The sequence below is a fragment of the Schistocerca gregaria genome, chromosome 8 (genome assembly GCF_023897955.1).
Source record: "Schistocerca gregaria isolate iqSchGreg1 chromosome 8, iqSchGreg1.2, whole genome shotgun sequence".
In the NCBI taxonomy this organism is placed as follows: Eukaryota; Metazoa; Arthropoda; class Insecta; order Orthoptera; family Acrididae; genus Schistocerca; species Schistocerca gregaria.
The window spans coordinates 327,204,550-327,224,443 of record NC_064927.1 but is presented as its reverse complement, the minus strand read 5'-3'; the positions used below and the strand labels follow the sequence as shown (position 1 = coordinate 327,224,443).

General features: G+C 42.5%; 1 protein-coding gene across 1 annotated transcript in view; it reads left to right on the top strand.

Annotated features, from left to right (window-relative positions):
• The first annotated feature begins 4,854 nt into the window (after positions 1 to 4,854).
• The window catches only part of LOC126284909 (odorant receptor Or2-like), a 65,222-nt gene continuing 50,182 nt past the window's right edge, over positions 4,855 to 19,894 (top strand). The window contains exons 1-2 of the mRNA XM_049984171.1: positions 4,855 to 5,708; positions 17,418 to 17,517. Of these exons, the coding sequence (XP_049840128.1) occupies positions 4,891 to 5,708; positions 17,418 to 17,517 (918 nt within the window). The 5' untranslated portion in view covers positions 4,855 to 4,890. The remainder of the gene's footprint in view (positions 5,709 to 17,417; positions 17,518 to 19,894) is intronic.

Here is a 19,894-nt window from a genome sequence, read left to right as displayed (position 1 = left end):
AACTTAACTAAGATTCAAAGGAAAAATATGAACAGGAAACATAAAGAATTTATCGGGTAATAACGTTGTACAGAAAACTTCTCAGAGAATTAAAGAAGCAAATAAAATTAAGATAGTTAAAAAACTATTAAAACATACCTTACAAATAGTGCATGCGATACACCAAGGAATTATTAAGAGAACATAGAGTTGGCAATTATAAAAAATATAAGAGATTTTAAGAACTCTTGGAATTATACAAATACATCGTCAAAAAATAGTGCATTTGTTTGTAAAATCATATGTCGAAGGTCTGTGACGCATAACAAGAGAACTATTTCATGTCTTGCGTACGTCGTTTTAACGCGTGTGTGATGGTTAGTCTGCATGTGTTTGTGTATGTAACGTAGTGTCAGATGTGAATAATGAAGAAATGTGAACTACGAGAGCAGTGTAATTTTCTGGAGATTATTGATGGTTCTTAAATTAGTAGATCTACTATCCGACACTGATGGAATAGTGCCTACCGGCCGCCATGTAATCCTCCTACAATGTCTTCATTAGGTTTCCGTGTGGAGGGGCATGGAGTCAGCATAGCGCTCTACCAGCTGTTGCCAGCTTCCCATACTTTAGAGACGCTACTTTCTAGTAAGGTTCTTCGTTAAGTGGATTCACGAGGCTGAGTGGAACCATTCCAGCCGTCCCACCAAGTCCCTGGCAGGAGCGAGAACTGAATCTTGGTCTACAGTATTGCTGTCAGACACTCTGACCACTCAGTTAAGCAGAGGCACTGTTTTCAAATTAAATCGTTTGCCTTCCAGATCTGTGTGAAATAATATTTATATTTTATTTTATGTTTGATTTACTTAACCTGACAAGATTATGGTCATAAGGCCACTCCTACATATTTTACATGAGATACGCTCCAGCACCAAGAAATAATTTACGTAGAGTAATGAAATTTCGGAAGTACATCAATTTATGTTACATATGTAAGTGATTAACACTGCATGGGTTAACCACGGGAGTGCTCCTGATGTCACAGGAAATCCCATCCCAGCACGTAACTTCAGGCATAAGCCCAGTGTGTTTAGCACGAAGACAGGCTGGTTGCATGCCCTCAATCGGCCTCCTTGTAAGCAACACAAGGCCATCACTGGCAGAACCAGCTTTCATCAGGAAACACAACACACCTCCGGCCTGCCCTCCAATGAGCTCTCGCTTGACACTACGGAAGTCACCAATGGCGGCGGTGGTTCGGAGTCAGTGGATTGCGTGCTACAGAGTGTCTGGCTCGGAGCTATTCCTGAAGTAACAGATTTGTAACAGTTTGTTGTGTCACTGTGGTGTCAACTGCTGCTCAGGTTGCTGCTGCAGGCGCAGTACAATACATCAGAGCCACAAAGAGAACACAATCGTTTTCCCTCTCGGTAATCCCACGTGGCCGTACGAAGACTTTTTTTTTTTTTTTTTTTTTTTTTTATCGACCGCACGTCCTCGCCTCGTGACAGTCGCTGCCAACAATCATGTTCATTAGTCACATTCCTGCCAAGCCTTTCTGCAATATCGCAGAAGAAACATCCAGCTTGTCGTAGTTGTATTACTCTATTACACTAATAAAACTCAGCGAGATGCTGATTATGGCGCCTTTGTTGCCTTAAAAGCAGTTTTGACTATAGTTGCAACCACGAGCGATGGTGCTCGAATTGAGGCTTGTTCTATGCACCTACGTCACACATTCAGTGTTCCGGCGTAAAGCCAAAGGCCGGCACGCCAGACGGGCATGTTAAAGCAGAGAGTGGTGTGAAACAGGGTCAGCCAACTGGACTCTGACCGACCCTTCTCCAAGACGACTACGCAACAGCAGCGCCCTTCACACGAAGAGGACATAAGCGCTGCGCCGCCTGGCCATGGCCCAGTTCTGCCCAGTTCTACAGAATCGTGAAGGCAAGCGACCTGAATAGAAGCATCCAGTGCACTACTTCCCTTGTATTGGAATCGTTATACTGAAGGATATTGAATGTATTGTCTTTCACCCTTTGCTTGTGGCTCATCAATGTAATTCTCAGAGTTAAGTAATGTCATTGATTTATTTCGTAATAAAACTCTTTCAGACGATTTGCTTGAATTTTTGTCTAGCGATCCGAGAAGCAGGTTTCGTAGACACCCCATCTTTGACAACTAGGCAGGATACAATATGCAGGACAGACAATCAGCGTTCGGTAGTGTTCTGTGAATGTCATGACCAAAGCAGGGTTAAAAGTGATTGTGGGGGAGTTTTTTAAGGAAATGTCATCTTATTTATTGAGATTTATCACGCTGATAGCGGTGGTGAGCGACAAATTGTAATTAGTGAGATACACGGTTTCATCAAATTCGAGGTACGTGTATACGTGTACCGCAACTGTCCCTTAGAAACGGCAATGCAGTCCATGTCTGTGTCTCGGCCTCCACGAACCGCTACCGTTCGTGGATCGGACTATAACATAAACTCGCCAACTCCAAACTCAGAGGCAACTAACGCTGACGACCGTTACACCGTGTACTGAAGTATACCTGATTGGCATTCTGATACAGGCTCTACTAGCGCCTCTCTTATGCGCTGGCGTGAAGTTGTAATAGACATCATCTTTCAGGTATAGCAACACGCCTACCAAATTTCATTTGGGTCGCACAACTCCTTCTTGGTGTTGCGAGTTTTTTTTCTGCCAGTATATGTTGCGAGAAGCGAGTTGTACAATATTTCCAAAATAAAACTTACAACAGTGTAGATAAGAACCCACGCACTTGATTCATATATCGTATACGATGAATTCAACAAAATAAACAGAAGTAGCGGGAAGGGTAGGTTTTAAATACGGGAGCTAGCAGTAATGGGCGTGTGAGAAAGTGATGTAAAAGGGACAAAGAGCAACGGTATCTCTCATAGTCAATGATTATAAAGGAAAGTGCGAATAGTTGAAATGGTTCTGAGCACTATAGGACTTAATATCTGAAGTCATCAGCCCCCTAGAACTTAGAACTACTTAAACCTAACTGCCGGCCTAGTGGCCGTGCGGTTCTAGGCGTTGCATTCTGGAGCCGCGAGACCACTACGGTCGCAGGTTCGAATCCTGACTTGGGCATGGATGTGTGTGATGTCCTTAGGTTAGTTAGGTTTAACTAGTTCTAAGTTCTAGGGGACTAATGACCTCAGAAGCTGAGTCCCATAGTGCTCAGAGCAATTTTTGAACTTAAAGCTAACTAATCTACAAACCACATTCCACACACACAACACATACATAAAGTATCACAAATATTGTAATGGAGCATGTTTTGAATAAATAAAAAAGGAGCATTGGCATTACTGTTGGACAGAGGGATATTTCGTCATCAACATGAATATTTGGGGAAAGAATAACAGCTTCTTCTTAGAAGTAACACGACGTAAAGTCTGCATTGATTACTTGTGTATAGAAAATTAACTTCCTAGTTGTTTATCGGTTTGTGATAAGATGGGGTGTGAAATATCATGATCTGTAAATGAATGAGGTATTGAAGTATCGTGACCAGTGACTTTTTTACACTATGAGTGGCGGATTACTATATTTATTTCTCCCTCTTTGAGTATCCAGGCAATCCCACATATCATTTTCCGCACTGACACGTAATGCGATACACACCGTTTTCTGTTGCCTAAAGCGTCTTCAGCAATACATTTTTCGTTATTACTGAATGTGAAACAAAGTACATCTATTATTATAATGCTGTGCAGTTCCACGTCACATGAGTGAGATGTTAGTGCAGCTGTCAAATAGTTTGTAATCAGTTTTGCGATAGTGCTCACATACTCTTACGAACTGAGCCGAGTCTAAGTGGGACTGCGGAGGGAGTTGTCGTAAGGGGCTCACTGACGATAACTAAACATTACTTAACTACGGCGCATTCGCTTGGAAGCCGTTTTCAGTGATTTCGTTTCTTTGCAACAAAAGTTAACAGAAGACCCCTTTACCGACTAGCAGCGTTGCTATAAACTAGGGGTTTTCCGCATGAAAGTAATTTTAAGTTTAATATAGAGGGATGGACGTCTAGATTTGGAGGTCTCATGCAGGAATATTTTAATACGATTATTGAAGTTTTTCAGGTGTAATTTTGTCCCTGCAGGCCCGCAGTTCGATAGAGTGTGCGCATGCAATGTCATCGCTGCGCATGTGCCTGCTCGCCCTAGGTAAAAGAACTTTCCACAGAGTGCTTTAAATTCCACTTGGGGCGTCCATGCAGCGACAATATGTCCGTAATAGCCACTGCGCCAATTTTCGGTACGAACTCAGTCACGTGGCTCAACAGTTATAATCCGAAAAGTATCGTGGCAAGATTTCGACGTCATCCGCTTGCACGACCGAAACCTCACTGAATAGTAGAGTAATTTACATATAGCAGTATGTGAATTTTATAAAGATGTACGGTGTTCGTGTGAATTACGTTATGAGAACTACATCCTCCGTTAGACAGAAGAGAGGACGTCGTTACTGTTAATCATCATCATCGATCAGTTTCAGTTACTCCCAGATGTTCCAACGGTCCACTTTCATCTTTAATTTGCATTGCCGTGTTACGTTTGTTTATGTTATATAATCCAGACTTAAGTAAATGCAGGGGAACATAAATGAATCAGCTACTAAATGTTGCAGCAATGCTCGATTATTTAAAACCCATTTACAAGCCTGTAATTTGTACCGCTTCCATGTATAAAAGTCTGCTCAAATGCTAGTGGCTGCAAGAGGCTGAACAGCCCAGAGTAGCTTTCATTTGTTCAACTGTCCGGATGCATTAGCTTGTTAGGAGTGTAAGGTAGCAGGATTTCAGCGTACCTCTTCGGAACACGACGTAGAAAGTAAAAGAGCCGTCATCTGGGACCGATAGCTAAGCTAGATGGCGAGAGGAGTACCAGAGGATATCGAACTGCCACTGTCGTGGGCGGCTAGTGGACAGTCGACCCTCAAACTGAACATCCGCCATCTGTGGTTATGTGGAGTGTGGCCACTACCTGGTTCCTGGATGTTTGAAGTGTACGGCTTAATAGGGCTAGTGTTAGGGGTCTGGAATGCAGTGGAGAGTTCGCTGGCGCTTTACTACTGCTGGGGAGACATGGAGGAGACGACGCTGGTTCTTACCAGTACCTTCACAATCGGCTGCGGCACCGTCAAGATGGCCTTCTTTATGCACAACCAGAGGCACTATTACGCGCTGGCTCGACGCGTGGACGTGCTGATGTCTCTGCAGAGGGAAGCCTGCTCTGCGGACCCTGGTTTGGCCGACATCCACCACTGCTCCCAGAGGCGTGCGTTCCGTCTCACCATGGGCATGCTGCTCTTCATGTTCTCGCAGTGCTTCGTGTGGTTCCCCATGCCGATCGTGGCTCGCCGGGACGAGCGCCGCCTCCCGTTCGCTCAGCACGCCTGGGACAACAACACCCACTACTACGCGCTGTCGTACGCCGTGCAGTGCGTGATAGGGGCGTGGACGAGTCAGCTGAGTTTCGGCGTCGACCTGCTCTTCGTCGCCGTCATGATTCTCGTGGCTGCGCAGCTGCAGATACTTACATTGCGCATTGTCAATCTGAAGGCGGAGAACTACAATGTGAAGGGGGAAGATGAGGCTAGATCTGTGAACGGCATGAGGGCAAACATTTCCGATAAAATGTACAAAAATTTGTGTCTTTGTATCGAAAGCCACCAGACAATTCTCAGGTACGTTGCATAAACTGGACAATTTCTTTCGCACGTGTGTTAATAAGCACTATTAAACTTATCCGTAGTAAGTACAACAATTTAAACACTCCATAAAAATACTTTTCCAATATTTGTTGTCTCTTAAGAATGACTATATAAGAAGAAGTGTTATTCCCAATGCATAGTTTTAATGCCACATAAAATATTGTCTCGGTACAGCGACACATAACTAGCACTCAGTAAACAGAAATGGGTACGTGTGCACTTCACTAAACTTAAGAGTAAACTAGCATTGTGTTCTCCATATATTGGTCCGCAACCTCTTTCAACAGGTTAAACGTAGTGATACTCCAAGAATGGAATATAGGTGCCCACCAGTACGTTGTCTGACACTGTTATGTTGATGCATATGTCCAATATTCTTCTGCTGTTTGGAAAGTGTGACACGACATCCAGTGGTAACCATAATATTAAATGTCAAAACATTGTATTTTGACTAGACTACAGTTTCTGTAAGTGTGAAGACGGCATGAATAAGATACAGGGAGCAAAAAATTATCTACTACTTTGAGTTAAATCAGACGGTGGTAGTCGAAGAACATTACACAGCGGCAGCTGCTGATCTACAGATGATAGAGACGACCGCAGTAGTAGAAAGACATTACAAAGAGACAGTGGTTGAGGAAGAAGTTGTTCAATTTGCACTCGCAACTAGGAAGGAGAAATTTATAAACGAAATCTAAATTCCGAACTATCCAACAAAAACCTTAACGTTTTCCAACGACCTTTCGACCCTGGTAGAGAGAGAAAATGATTTCGATGATCAGTTGAACAGAAAGACATGAGTAGTGTCTTGAAAATACGTTATAAGATGAAAATCACTAAACGTAGACGTGGTTTGTTGTGCTTGATGCGTTTAAGTCAGATGATGATGGGGTTCTACGTTGGGAAATCAGATGCGGAAACTAGTCGACCAGTTTTGCAGTTTTGGGAGAAATGTCTGATGACGTCAGTAGGGAAGAGGATATAAAATGTACCATGGCCCGGGTTCGATTGCCGGCTTGGGAGGAGATTTTCTCCCCTCGGGTGTTTTTGTTCCCCAAAATCGTTTCGTCTTCACTGATACATAAGTCACCCACTGTACCGCCAACGTGAGTAATAGAAGGGACTGTCTAACAGGAGCCATCCTAAGACATCAGAGAAGCGTCAAACTGGAAAGAAGTTTGTATGTATGTCGCAAATACTGTAAGCAGGTTCAAATGATTGTAGGTTATAGGAGTTTGCCGAGAAATGGAGAAACTTGGACGGGACTGATTAGTGTGGAGCGCAGCATCAAACAAGTCTTTGAACTGCAGACAAAAAGCAGCTCACAAACAATTAAGATCTGGTGTGTGCTTGAAAATGGCAACTGGACAACAAGCCACGAACGGAAACTTATGAAAATGAAGTTCTACCTCGAGGGTCATTCTGGGAAAATAGTGTGTCGAGCTGGAATTCGGAACAATTATTTGCATCCTTGATGTATGTGCAGGAAACGAGTTTAACAAAAAATATGCTAAAATAAAAGGTGTTCAGAGTAACTAGGATATTATTTTAGTTTGTGGTACCCATGATGTAAGCACTAGCACGTAAAAGTCCTTTCACTACAAGACCATTAGACAAGGAAAACAACTTTGAACAGACGAAAATGGGGAAGGTAAGTGCGCGTGAACGTTTCAAAGGAAACTTCCACCACTATATTAGTGATTAAACCAATGTCAGTTTGAATTCATAATAACCATCGACTGTATATGGCAAGAACAGGGCAAACCTGCACAAACATGTTTGACTGGTAGAGATAGCAACGAAAATGCTTCAGTATCTAAAATAGTACGCTGTTGCCAAAAGATATCTAACATCTCATTAAGTCTCAAGAAATGGTTTTTAGGCAAAAAGTAAGGAAAATTCTTAAGTCTTATTGTCAACCTTTTCTGCATGGGCTCAGAAAAGTATAAGGTAACAGTTCGCCAAGTGACAGAATTCATGTCCTGAAACATTCAGTCTACAAACAGATAAAAAATCATATTACATATTTCTGTAAGGAGTATGATCTCAAATGCCGTGTGGACCACGGATGAAAAGTAGATATGACAGAAGTGTGACTGACTCATAAACCGCATGTTAGAATGATTAGTTAAGATACTGCTCTTGAACTTTAGTTAAAGGGGATTCAAGTTCCATCCACCTTTACGTAGGATCCGAAGCGCACATCGGGGGTTTCTTGAAGCAAGCTGCAAAAAGACGAATGCCGATTCCTGCAGCATTGTTTCCCATTTTCCATCTCTAGGAACTTAATTATGATTATATTAGCCATACGAAAAGAGAGCTGCAGTAAATGTTCGTTGTTATTACAAAACTATTTCAGTAGCTGTTACAACAGGAGAAACCTTTAACAACTATTAACCATCTCGACAGTTATGTCAAAAGTCTGTCTATCCATTGACCTCTTGTAGCTCATACTACGTCTGCTGATGTTGTCTTCCTTGATCTTCCGCAAGCCAATAACGAAACAACACGCTATCTGAAGATGACGAAATCACACAAATCAGTCACACCTACTGTCGATTTTGACTGAAATGTCCTGCTTCGTATTAACTCAAATTTCAGATGGCCTTTGGATTCCTTACAATCCAAAACAGTAAGGGTCCTACAACAAACATTAAGCTCGAGTACGTATTATGAAATTCCCCGAGGAAACAATAGGCCGCGCGGAGTGGCCACGGGGTTTGAGGCGCCTTATCACGGATTGCGCGGCCCTCCTGCCGGAGGTTGTTCTTAGCATAAGTTAGTGTAAGTTAGTTTAAGTAGTGTTTAAGTCTAGGGACAGATGAAAATGTTCAAATGTGTGTGAAATCTTATGGGACTTAACTGCTGAGGTCATCAGTCCCTAAGCTTACACATTACTTAACCTAAATTATCCTAAGGACAAACACACACACACCCATGCCTGAGGGAGGACTCGAACCTCCGCTGGGATCAGCCGCGCAGTCCATGACTGCAGCGCCTTAGACCGCTCGGCTAATCCCGCGCGGCTAGGAACCGATGACCTCAGCAGTTTGGTACTTAGGAATTCACACACATATGAAAATTTGAGAAAACGATCTTGCGACAAAAAAGACGGCAGCTACCGAATACAACAACCGCGTGAAACGTAGTTCGTTTTTGACATATGATAACCCCGCAAGCAGTAAAAATGACGACACAGTTTCATTCAGGCTGATAGTTAAAACTGATACTTTACTAAGTACTGGTAGCTAGTTTCGAGCGTGTACTAATCCTCAAGCGTTCAGTAGATGTGAAAATATCATCCTAGTATGTATTACAGAACACAAATCTTGTGTCAAGAAGAAGACCCATGGTGAGGTCGACAATGGAGACGACCTCGAAATAAGTGTCCACAAGGCATGTACACTGATGAGATGAAACATTAAGATCACTGCCCACGCGAGGTTGTGTGCTGCCTGGCGGCATTGAGGGCACGTGACATGTTAAGAGAAGTACACGAGCGGAGCACACACGAATGGGGAACTACTGCAGCGAAGATAAGTGGCGCAAATTCGGAAATCCACCTACTTAAGCGAGCATCTTGGAAACAGCGAAGCTGGTCGGCTGTTCACCTGCTATTGTCGTGAGCATCTGTGGTTAGTGATTGAGGAGCGCTGAAACCACGAGTGGGCGACAAGAAGATGGCCGTCCATGCCACATCACAGAACACAGAAACCGGAGGCTTGAACACTCTCTAAAGCAGGATAAGCGGCGATTTGTGGCAGTGCTGGCGCAGGCACAAGTGTTTTGGACCACACTTTTCAGAGCAGAGTGGTGATCTTGGTGCCTCCAGCTGAGGACACCTACACGTCTTCCCATGCTGGTACAATAACATGGTCAGTTATGTTTACAGTGGGCATGGGATCATAGTGATCGTCCACGTAGGAATGGAATTTTGTCACCTGGTTGGATGAACCTCATTTATTCATAAACCACGTTGATGGTCGCGTCCAGATACGCTCTCATCCAGGCGAACGGCTGTTTGAAACATGCAGCTAGCCACGGATACAGAGCGGTGGGAGCAGTATTATGTTATGGGGGACATTCACCAGGGCTTCCATGGGATCTGCAGCAGTAACCGAAGGCACCATGACAGCTGCGGACTACGTGAACATTATTAGGGACCATCTGTAACCCCTTATGCTTGACGTCTTCGTCAACAGAGATTGCGTCTTCCAGCAGAATAACTGTCCTTCTCACAAGGTCAGAATCATGCTTCAGTGGTTTGTGGGCGCGTGATAGTGAATCCACGTTGGTGCCTTGGCCATCAAATTCGGCTTTTCTAAATCCGATGACACACAACTGGGGCGCAATCGGGTGCTACTCTGAGCCCACAAACCAGCAATTCGTAAATTACGGGAAGTGTATGACTTGCGTATAGGCGTCTGGTGCCTCAATTACGATGACGATGTTTTTTTATGGGGTGCTGAACGGCGCGGTTATCAGCGCCCGTTAAAGTTCCCAACTTTTGCTCATCCCAATCTCGCGACTTTCAGGAATGATGATGAAATGATGCGGACAGCACAAACACCCAGTCATCTCGAGGCAGGTGAAAATCCTTGACCCTGGCAGGAATCGAACCCGGGACCCGTGCTATGGAACTGAGAACGTGACGGCGAGACCACGAGCTGCGAACTCTGATGCCTCACACCTCCGGAAAACTATAAGTACTTGTTGAATGCAAGGCACGCAGAATTATTACCGTATTGAGTTTCAGAAGTGGTCCAACACGCATTTAAGTAGCTGGTCGTAATCATGTCAGTGTACGCTCTATTGTCTGCTGTTCGGTTACTTGATTGTGTAAGTATATGTGGAGAAGTTTAGAATTCTTAACATTCCAGCTTCGCTCATAGCGGCTTAAAATCATTTGACGCATAAGTACACTATGTGGCCAAAAGATTCCAAAAAACATAAGATTTTCATATTAGGTCCATTATGTTGCCACCTACTGCCAGGTACCCCGTATCAGGTACCTCAGTAGTCATAACATATCGTGAGAGAGCAGAATGGGGCACTCTGCGGAACTCTCGGACTTCGAACGTGGTCAGCTGATTGGCTTTCACTTGTATGATACGTCTGTACGCGTGATTCCCACACTCCCAAACTTCCCTAGGTCCACTGTTTCTGATGTGACGGTGAAGTGAAAACGTGAAGGGCCACATACAGCACCAAAGTGCACAGGACGACCTCGTCTGCTGGCTGACAGAGACCACCGACAGTTGAAGAGGATCGTAATGAGTAATAGGCACACATCTATTCACACCATCACAAAGGATTCCAAACTGCATCAGGACGGCAAGGTGTGGGTATGGCGAATGCCCAGTGAACGTCATGTGCCAGCTTGTGTAGTGCCAACAGTAAAATTCGGAGGCGGTGGTGTTATGTTGTGGTCGTGTTTTCCATGGAGGGCGCTTGCACGTCTTGTTGTTTTGCGTGGCACTATCACAGCACAGACCTACATTGATGTTTAAAGAACCTTCTTGCTTCCCACTGTTGAAGAGCAATTCGGGGATGGCGATTGCATCTTTCAACAAGATCGAGCACCTGTTCATAACGCAAGGCATGTGACGAAGTGGTTACACGACAGTAACATCCCTATAACGGACTGACCTGAATCCTATAGAAAACCTTTGGGATGTTTTGGAACCCTGACTTTGTACCAGGCCTCACCGACTGACATGGATATCTCTCCTCAGTGCAGAACCCCGCGCAGAATTGGCTGCCATTCTCAAAGAAATCTTCTAGTACCTGACTTAGCGTTTGCCTGCGAGAGTGGAATCTGTCATCAAGGCTAAGTGTGGAAGTGTGGGCCAACACCATACTGAAATCCAGCATTACGCCACGAACTTGTACGTCGTATTCAGCCAGGTGTCCGGATACTTTTGATCACATACTGTAGCTTTGCAAGTACTCTCAGAAAACATTACAGCGTTTTTACGAAATGAGGAGCCAACACAATGTGAGCACTATCCGCCGCGAGACAGCATGCAGTCCAGTGGCATTGCTGCCACTTCACGCAGTAAGGAAAGTAAGCTAACTGATTGAAAGTATCCACACATCTGTTACTGAATCTTAAAATAACCCGTGTCCACCCTTCGCCTTTATGAAAGCTTGAATTCAGCGGAAGACGGTGCCAATGAAGGTTCTGTCTGTGGAGGAATTGCAGCCCATTCTTCGTTAAAAGCCGAAACAAGAGAGGGTTCCGTTTATGGACACTTGAATCTGGTGCAAAGTCGACGTTGTAGCTTACCTATAGTGTTCAACTGGGTTCAGGTAGGGACAAAGGCAGGCCAGTCCATGTTATTACTGCTGTTACCACAAAAAATTGTCTCAGAGAATCAGCTTGATGACAGAGTCCATCGTTATGCTGATAAAACCAATCATCATCCCGAATCGTTCCTCTACCATATATAGCCCACAGTGCTGTAAAATGCGTTCGTATCTTTCCTCATTCACGAGAAGCACCCTCATATCATAATACCACTTCCTCTATACTGTTAGTACTCTACATGATGGTTGGCAATATTATCCAGACATTCATGAAACCAAAACTCTTTTATCGAATCGTCACAGGGTCCATCGTGATTCACCACTCAAAATCATCGCGCAGCACCGTCATATGTTACACCATTTCGAGCGTTGCCTGTCATTGATAACAGGAAGTGTGGCTTCTGAGGACATGCTCGAGCACAGTAACCCATTCATTTTGCCCTGTGTTCCACAGTCTCTGTGCTACCTGAACCACTGGTATCACTTTGGACTCATGAGTGATTCCCTTCGCTGATTTCAGAGGATATCTGACAATCACCTTCCACAGTGGTCTTAGGACTCTATTAGTCATTAAATGAGGTCTGCCTGGCCTCGGTTTAGCGGTGGTCGTTCCCTCGCATTTCCACTTAAGAATCCCATCACCAACAGTCGACCTGGGCAGCTGTAGAAGGACTGAAACTTCCTGACGAATTTGTTACTCCGTCGACATCCAGTGACTAGTACACGTTGGGAGTCAGTGATCTGTCCCAGCCAATCCATTCTGCTCTCACTGCTCCTTTAGTGGGAACAGAATATTCCCAGGCTCAGTTTATACTCACGGGTCTGCCTCTCGTGACACCTAGTCCCCACTTCTGCAATACATTGTGGTGTCTGGGTACTTCTCATTTTTTAATATACACAATTGGAGCATAAATGACGGGGTAATCATTCCAGCTACCATACGGACCTTATATTGGAAAATCCATGGACATTAGCGACTTTGACGAAGGGCAGTTTATTATGACCCAGCACTTGGGAATGAGGGTCTCCGAAATAGCAAACCTGGTCTGCTACTGTCAGGACTTTGATACGAAATAACTGAAGGATGCATATGTAGGTGAGCAGCTGTTGGAAATCCACTTACCATTACTGAAAATGGAGTTAATTTACCACTGTGTAAATTAGGTTAGGCAGAAATCTGTGGCAGATCTGAAGATGGAGTACAATGTTGGTGCAGTCACCAATGTTTTGGAGTACTCCATTCAACGCTCATTACTCGACATGTAGCTCCTAGCCAAACTTCCCCTTTGTGTTTCCCTTTCCCAATGGCAGCTGTCGATTTTGACTGAAGAGTTCATTGTGACTGGGCCATGAATCAAAGAAATCATGTCACCTGATTGGATAAATCACCTTTCTTATCAGTCCAAGTCCATATAGATGTGCAGCCATTCAGACGAACAACAAATCGTAACATACATGATACATAGGTATGCAGGCCAGTGGTTGCGGTACTATTCTGTGGGGGAACAGTTACCTGAATTTCTATGAGAACTGTAACTTTAATCGAAGGCACCATGATTGCTGTTGGCTTCTGTGGACTATGTGGACTTCATTGATGATAACCTTCACTCCTTCATGCTTGATGCCTTACCTGATGCCGATGGTGTTTTCCAGTAGGATAACTGCCCCTATCAAAGGCCAGAATTAGTTTACAGTGGTTTGAGGAGCAATAAATAAAGATATCTTAGGTACCAAATTAGCCTGCTTTAAAACAAATGGAACACAAATGGGACGCTACATGGCCGCAGCACACCGCCAACATATCACCGGCCCAAAATTCATGCAAGCATGTGTAGACGTCTGTGATCAGATGCCTCCGACAAATTACCAAGGACTTGCCAAATGATGCTCTACTGCATTCCTAAATCCATTTAATACGCTATTAAGCAAGGCGTGATTATGATTTGACTCATTAGATTAAGTTATTGATGGGTAACGTAAGAATTTCCGTAAGGCTGTTTGGAGACAGAATACAGAACACCGTACCACAGCCCAGAAAGACAAATGGACAGGTACCTGCGACACTGTCGGGAAGAGCAGTCACCATGAGCATGTTCTTCCATAGTCTTTATATGGAAGATGTGAATCGTTTGTGGCAAGAAATTCGATGTCACCATCCTGATTTGTGACTTTTAGGGACTGGTTCTTATTCCATGAGAATACAAAACTCCATACTGAACAATCCGAAACCTAATATCTGGCTAGGCATTCTGTTATTGCCTTGAGACATCCGAACGTATTTGCCCGCTCTCTCACCTTGCGATTTTTTCTTGTTTCCGCGAGTGAAAAGGCGACTGGAAGACAAACTTCATAAAAATATCACAGACATCCAACGGGCTGTGACAAATGAGCTTACTAGGATCACAGTTGAAAATTTCGCTGCTTCCTTCCAAGGCCTCCAGAAATATTCGCAACTAAGTGTTGATGGGACTACATCGACAGCAGTTAGGATCATTACCTGGTAAGTCCAATTTTCCATTTAAAAAAAGAAAAAGAAAATAACTAACAGACACCTGCCATGGAACGTTTCTGGAAAAACGAGTATATATATGTTGCTTGTTTTAACTTGAGAGATCTAAATATCTCGGAAACGACGCATAGTCCGAGAAAAAAAAAAAATGTTGTAAAGCAAAGGCGACATCTATCCGTGCTACAACTGGCCACCTCATAACCACCTCTCTTGCACGGGAGGAGTCAGTTCCATGTTTTCAAATATGAAGTCCGCATTTTTATGTGACATTCGGATTCTGAGCCAAAAAATACGTACTGTTTACTGAAATCATTATTTTCCTTTCGTGGTAGATATCGCCGTAATCGACAGATATCAACTGTGCCTGTTTTTGCAATTAAGATCCGGGGCAATTGGTTTTATAATTCATTTACCACGTAAATGTGTCCTTTTGTGTCCTGACGGTTGATATTTACGTTCTAAATTGACTTTAGTGTTACAGATTTGACTGTACAGTACAATATGGTTAAATGTTTCAATGTCTGGTTAGAAACTACGTTCAGCATGTTCCAGGATCAATGACATTTATATAACAGTTTTGTGTTCCCATAGGGATGCTTAATATCAATATCAGACCCCTTTTCATTTCAGTGAATATCCATGACAAGTGCAACTGTCACTATCAATTTATGGTTATTTTATTTTAATGGAATGACTGTGGTTTGTATTCTGCCGGTAGCCAGCGTGAAGGTTACGGACGTTGAATGGAAACACACATAGAAATCGGTAGCCCTGATGGCTGAGATCGAGTGTCCCAACTGATATCAAGCATTCCGATGGTTTGGGAACTCGTCACAATCAACCCTGTAGGGAAGAGAAAACTGCATTACCATACAAATAGCTTTAAGACCGGAAATATCAGTTTCTAGCCATATTATTTGTACTGTACAATCTCGTTTTCCACACTGGAGTAACGTCTGAACATCAGTATCAACCGATAGAGCAAAAAAAGTTTAGATTTACGTCTTAAATGAAATGTAGGATCTCTTGATGTTTGTCGGCGACAGTCCTGAAACACGAAGCTGATCCCTCCTCACTCAAGAGAGGTCGTTAGGGGGGCCCATTTGTAGCACAGACACATGTGCCCATTACCAATATAACTTTTCACCTTCAACAATTTTTTCGTATAATGTGTCGTTTGATATACTTAGCTGTCTCAAATTAAAACAAAGAGCCTGTATAACCTATATGTAAAGGTAGCACTGTTGGTTAACGATGTTACCAAAAATTTCGAAAAGTTCTGGAGCTATTTATTTCTCAATTTTCACGATACTCCAGTGAATATTTAGACGTACACCTATTCTATATGCTCAATTTACATGAAATTTTTTCACGAAATATTAATGAATCTTTTCACAGGCTCAGGTTATGTGTTTTTCAATATAAGTTACATATAAATATAGGCCTACATAATAAATAATTATGTATATAACAACTACTTCAAGAAAAATACTGAAAAGTGCATGACCATTTTACTGCAAATTTTATACTATTATCTTGTAAGCATTCAGACGGATCTAGGCTATATATTTATTTAAGCAATAATATACAGGTTTACTGTTAAAATCGAGTGCGAGATATGAAATGCAGTGTAGTGTTGTGCTGTGCTATGATACTGTGTGGTTTCATTTTCTTTCTCACAGTCAGTTTTAACTTCGATAGTAAGGTAGTTAAACCTTTGAACAGATGGTTTCACCCCAATACGTTATTTCACTTTATATGTAATTTTAAACGAAACTGTATACATAGCAATGCTCTATATTGTGTTCGTTCTCTGTTTTAACAGAATGTCCTAAATATGTTTTCTGGCAATTTTGCGAGGGCGTTTTGAACAGCAATGTCCCAAATTTTTTTGAGTAGTAAATAAAACAGAAAACTTGCTTATATCGCAGCACTCATGAGTGATTTAGCATAGTGATGCTGAAGTAGAGGATTCTCCATCCGTGGACGGTCTCTTCGAATCCAAGTTCTCAGTTTTTTTTATTACAGAAAGCTGTTTCTCACACGTCGATATAGTCTTGTCACACCATCGTGTTGCACCCTACAATTCAGAGCAGAAGACTGAAAAAATGTAGACATGAAGAAGAAAAAAATTTGATAGTTAATAAAGTTATTTAAATAGCTTTACGAATTTTTCACATAAAAATTTTAGAGCCATTACTTTTCAACACGCCCTAGTATTTGCCATATGCAAAAAAAGGCCAACCGTCGAAACAGTCCTCAGGGCATAATGGTGCTGACCGGCCGTCGTGACATCCTCGGCTCTCAGGCGTCACCAGATGAGGATATGGAGACGCAAGTGGCCAGCACACTCCCGGCCATTGTCAGTTTTAGTTATCGGTGTCGCTACCTCCAAGTCAAGTAGCTACTCAACTTACCTCAAAAGGGCTGTGTGCAACCGACTTGCCAACAGCATTTGGCAGACCTAGACAGTGACCCATCCGAATGCTAGCCAAGCCCGAAACCACTCAACTTCGGTGATCTGACGGGAATGGTGTTAACCACTGTGGCAAGGCCATTGGCAATATACATGTAACTGAGAAAAGTGAGGAACTAAAAAAGGCTTTGTAATCTTATCAACAACTTAAATTTTGGCAGGTGGCCTTCTACTAATTAATGAAGATGTTTTTAAATGTAAATTGCTGATAACTCTATCGGAAAAAAGTTAATAGTCACGATTTCTGTTTAAAGTGAAATAGGTTCAGGCCTTTATATAGTTGCATTTCACAATCCTTAACCACACAGTTAGTTAGTATTTTAAAATGGAGGTACCACTGCCTCAGTTAATGTTTGGTTCAATTAAATCTATGTTCTTGTTATTTCAGATTCGTCAAGGACTTGGAGAGTACTATGAGTTCCGTTGTAATGACGCAGTTCTGCTTTAGTGTCCTCGTCGCGTGTGTAGCATTATTTCAAGCGACATACGTAAGTTTCCTAAATTTTTCGAATGTTACACACGCATTGTTTTTTATTATTAGTGTGTAAGAAATTCATGTAACAACGTACAGCCCTTGTATACGACAAACGCTCTTTGTTCAAAAGACCACGCCACCTGTATGGACTCAAAAATGGTAAAATGCTTCCTTCAGCGCATTTTAACATGAATTTCGGTTTTTACTACATGAAAACACTCCGGAAATTGTATGCAGAAGATAGTCAAAATTGAAGGCTGTGGAAAACAAATGCATAATATTGTTGTTGTTGTTGTTGTTGTTGTGGTCTTCAGTCCAGAGACTAGTTTGATGCAGCTCTCCATGCTACTCTATCCAGTGGAAGGTTCTTCATCTCCCAGTATCTAATACAACCTACATCCTTCTGAATATGTGTAGTGTATTCATCTCTTGGTCTCCCTGTGCGATTTTTACCGTGCACACTGCCCTCCAATACTAAACTGGTGATCCCTTGATGCCTCAGAATATGCCCTACCAACCGATTCCTTCCCCTAGTCAAGTTGTACCACAAATTTCTCTTCTCTCCAATTCTATTCAATACCTCCTCATTAGTAATTTGATGTACCCAGCTAATCTTCAGCATTCTTCTGTAGCACTACATTTCGAAAGCCTCTATTCTCTTTTTGTCTAAACTATTTATCGTCCACGTTTTACTTCCATACATGGCTACACTCCATACAAATACTTTCAGAAAGGATTTCCTGACACTTAAAGCTATACTCTTTCTTCATAAATGCTGTCCTTGCCATTGCCAGTCTACTTCGACCATCTTCGGTTATTTTGCTCCCCAAATAGCAATACTCATTTACTACTTTAAGCGTCTCATTTCCTAATCTAATTCCCGCAGCATCACACGATTTAATTCGACTACATTCCATTATTCTCGTTTTGCTTTTGTTGATGTTATTCTTATATCCTCCTTTCAAGACAATGTCCATTCCGTTCAGGAGCTCTTCCAGGTCATTTGCTGTCTCTGACAGAATGACAATGTCATCGGCGAACCTCAAAGATTTTATATCTTCTCCATGAATTTTTATTCCTACTCCAAATTTTTCTTTTGTTTCCTTTACTGGTTGTTTAGTATACAGATTGAATAACATCATGGATAGGCTACAACCCTGTCTCACTCACTTCCCAACCACTGCTTCCCTTTCATGCCCCTCGATTCTTATAACTGCCACATGATTTCTGTACAAATTGTAAATAGCCTTTCGCTCCCTGTATTTTACCCCCGCCACCTTTAGAATCTGAAAGAGAGTATTCCAGTCAACATTGTTAAAAGCTTTCTCTAAGTGCTAGAAACGTTGGTTTGCCTTTCCTTAATCTATTTTCTAAGATAAGTCATAGGGTTAGTATTGCCTCACGTGTTTCAATATTTCTACGGAATCCAAACTGATCTTCCCCGAGGTCGGACCCAAAAATTGAGAGTTGTTTAACTGTGTATAATGAAACGTATTTCATGTCTTTGATTGAAGTTAGTGAACAAAAGTTTTATTAGTGAGCTTGCAATATAGCCTCGTGAATTCCATTAACGCTCAATTACCAGTCATAAAGAGTTGTTGTGGAATGACGTAGGGAAGATTGGCACAAAGGGAAGATTGGCGCAATCATCTCATCTCATTTTCAGAAATTCGACAGTGCAATGCTGTATACATACGTTCATCATCAACGGAAGATGCGAATAAGGGGTGTCATTGAAGTTAGTAAAATAATTCTAACCCACAATTGTATCAATTTTCATCTGTTGTGTCTATACACTTTTCAGTAATTTAGTTTTCCGGCTTCATTCGAGATATCTTTTACATTCAGGAACATTTTAACTTTTAAATGCTGGCACATTTCCTTCTTTGAGGTCCGCCGTTGTGGCCGAGTTGTTCCAGGCGTTTCAGCCTGGAACCGTGCGACCGCTACGTTCGCAGGTTCGAATCCTGCCTCGGGCATGGATGTGTGTGATGTCCTTAGGTTGGTTTGGTTTAAGTAGTTCTAAGCTCTAGGGGTCTGATGACCTCAAATGTTAAGTCCCATAGTGCTCAGAGCCATTTGAACCTTCTACAAGGGTATATATGTGTACATGCGTCACATCTCCACACGAGGATAGTCTTAAATTTTTAATTATCTCCCAGAAAATACACAACAGTATCAGGGAATCAAAAATCGCTAGGCGAATCGGCGACGCACTCTTGTCGGGAATAGCAAGCGAAATTTGGAGGCCAGTAAAAATGAGATGCACTTACTAAATGCCAAAGCGTTATTTAGATAGATCGGATCAGACCTGATCACTCAGTGTAGTGAACTAACTCTTCTTCATAACTCATCATTGATCTTTCACTCCGAAAAATGAACACGAGTAA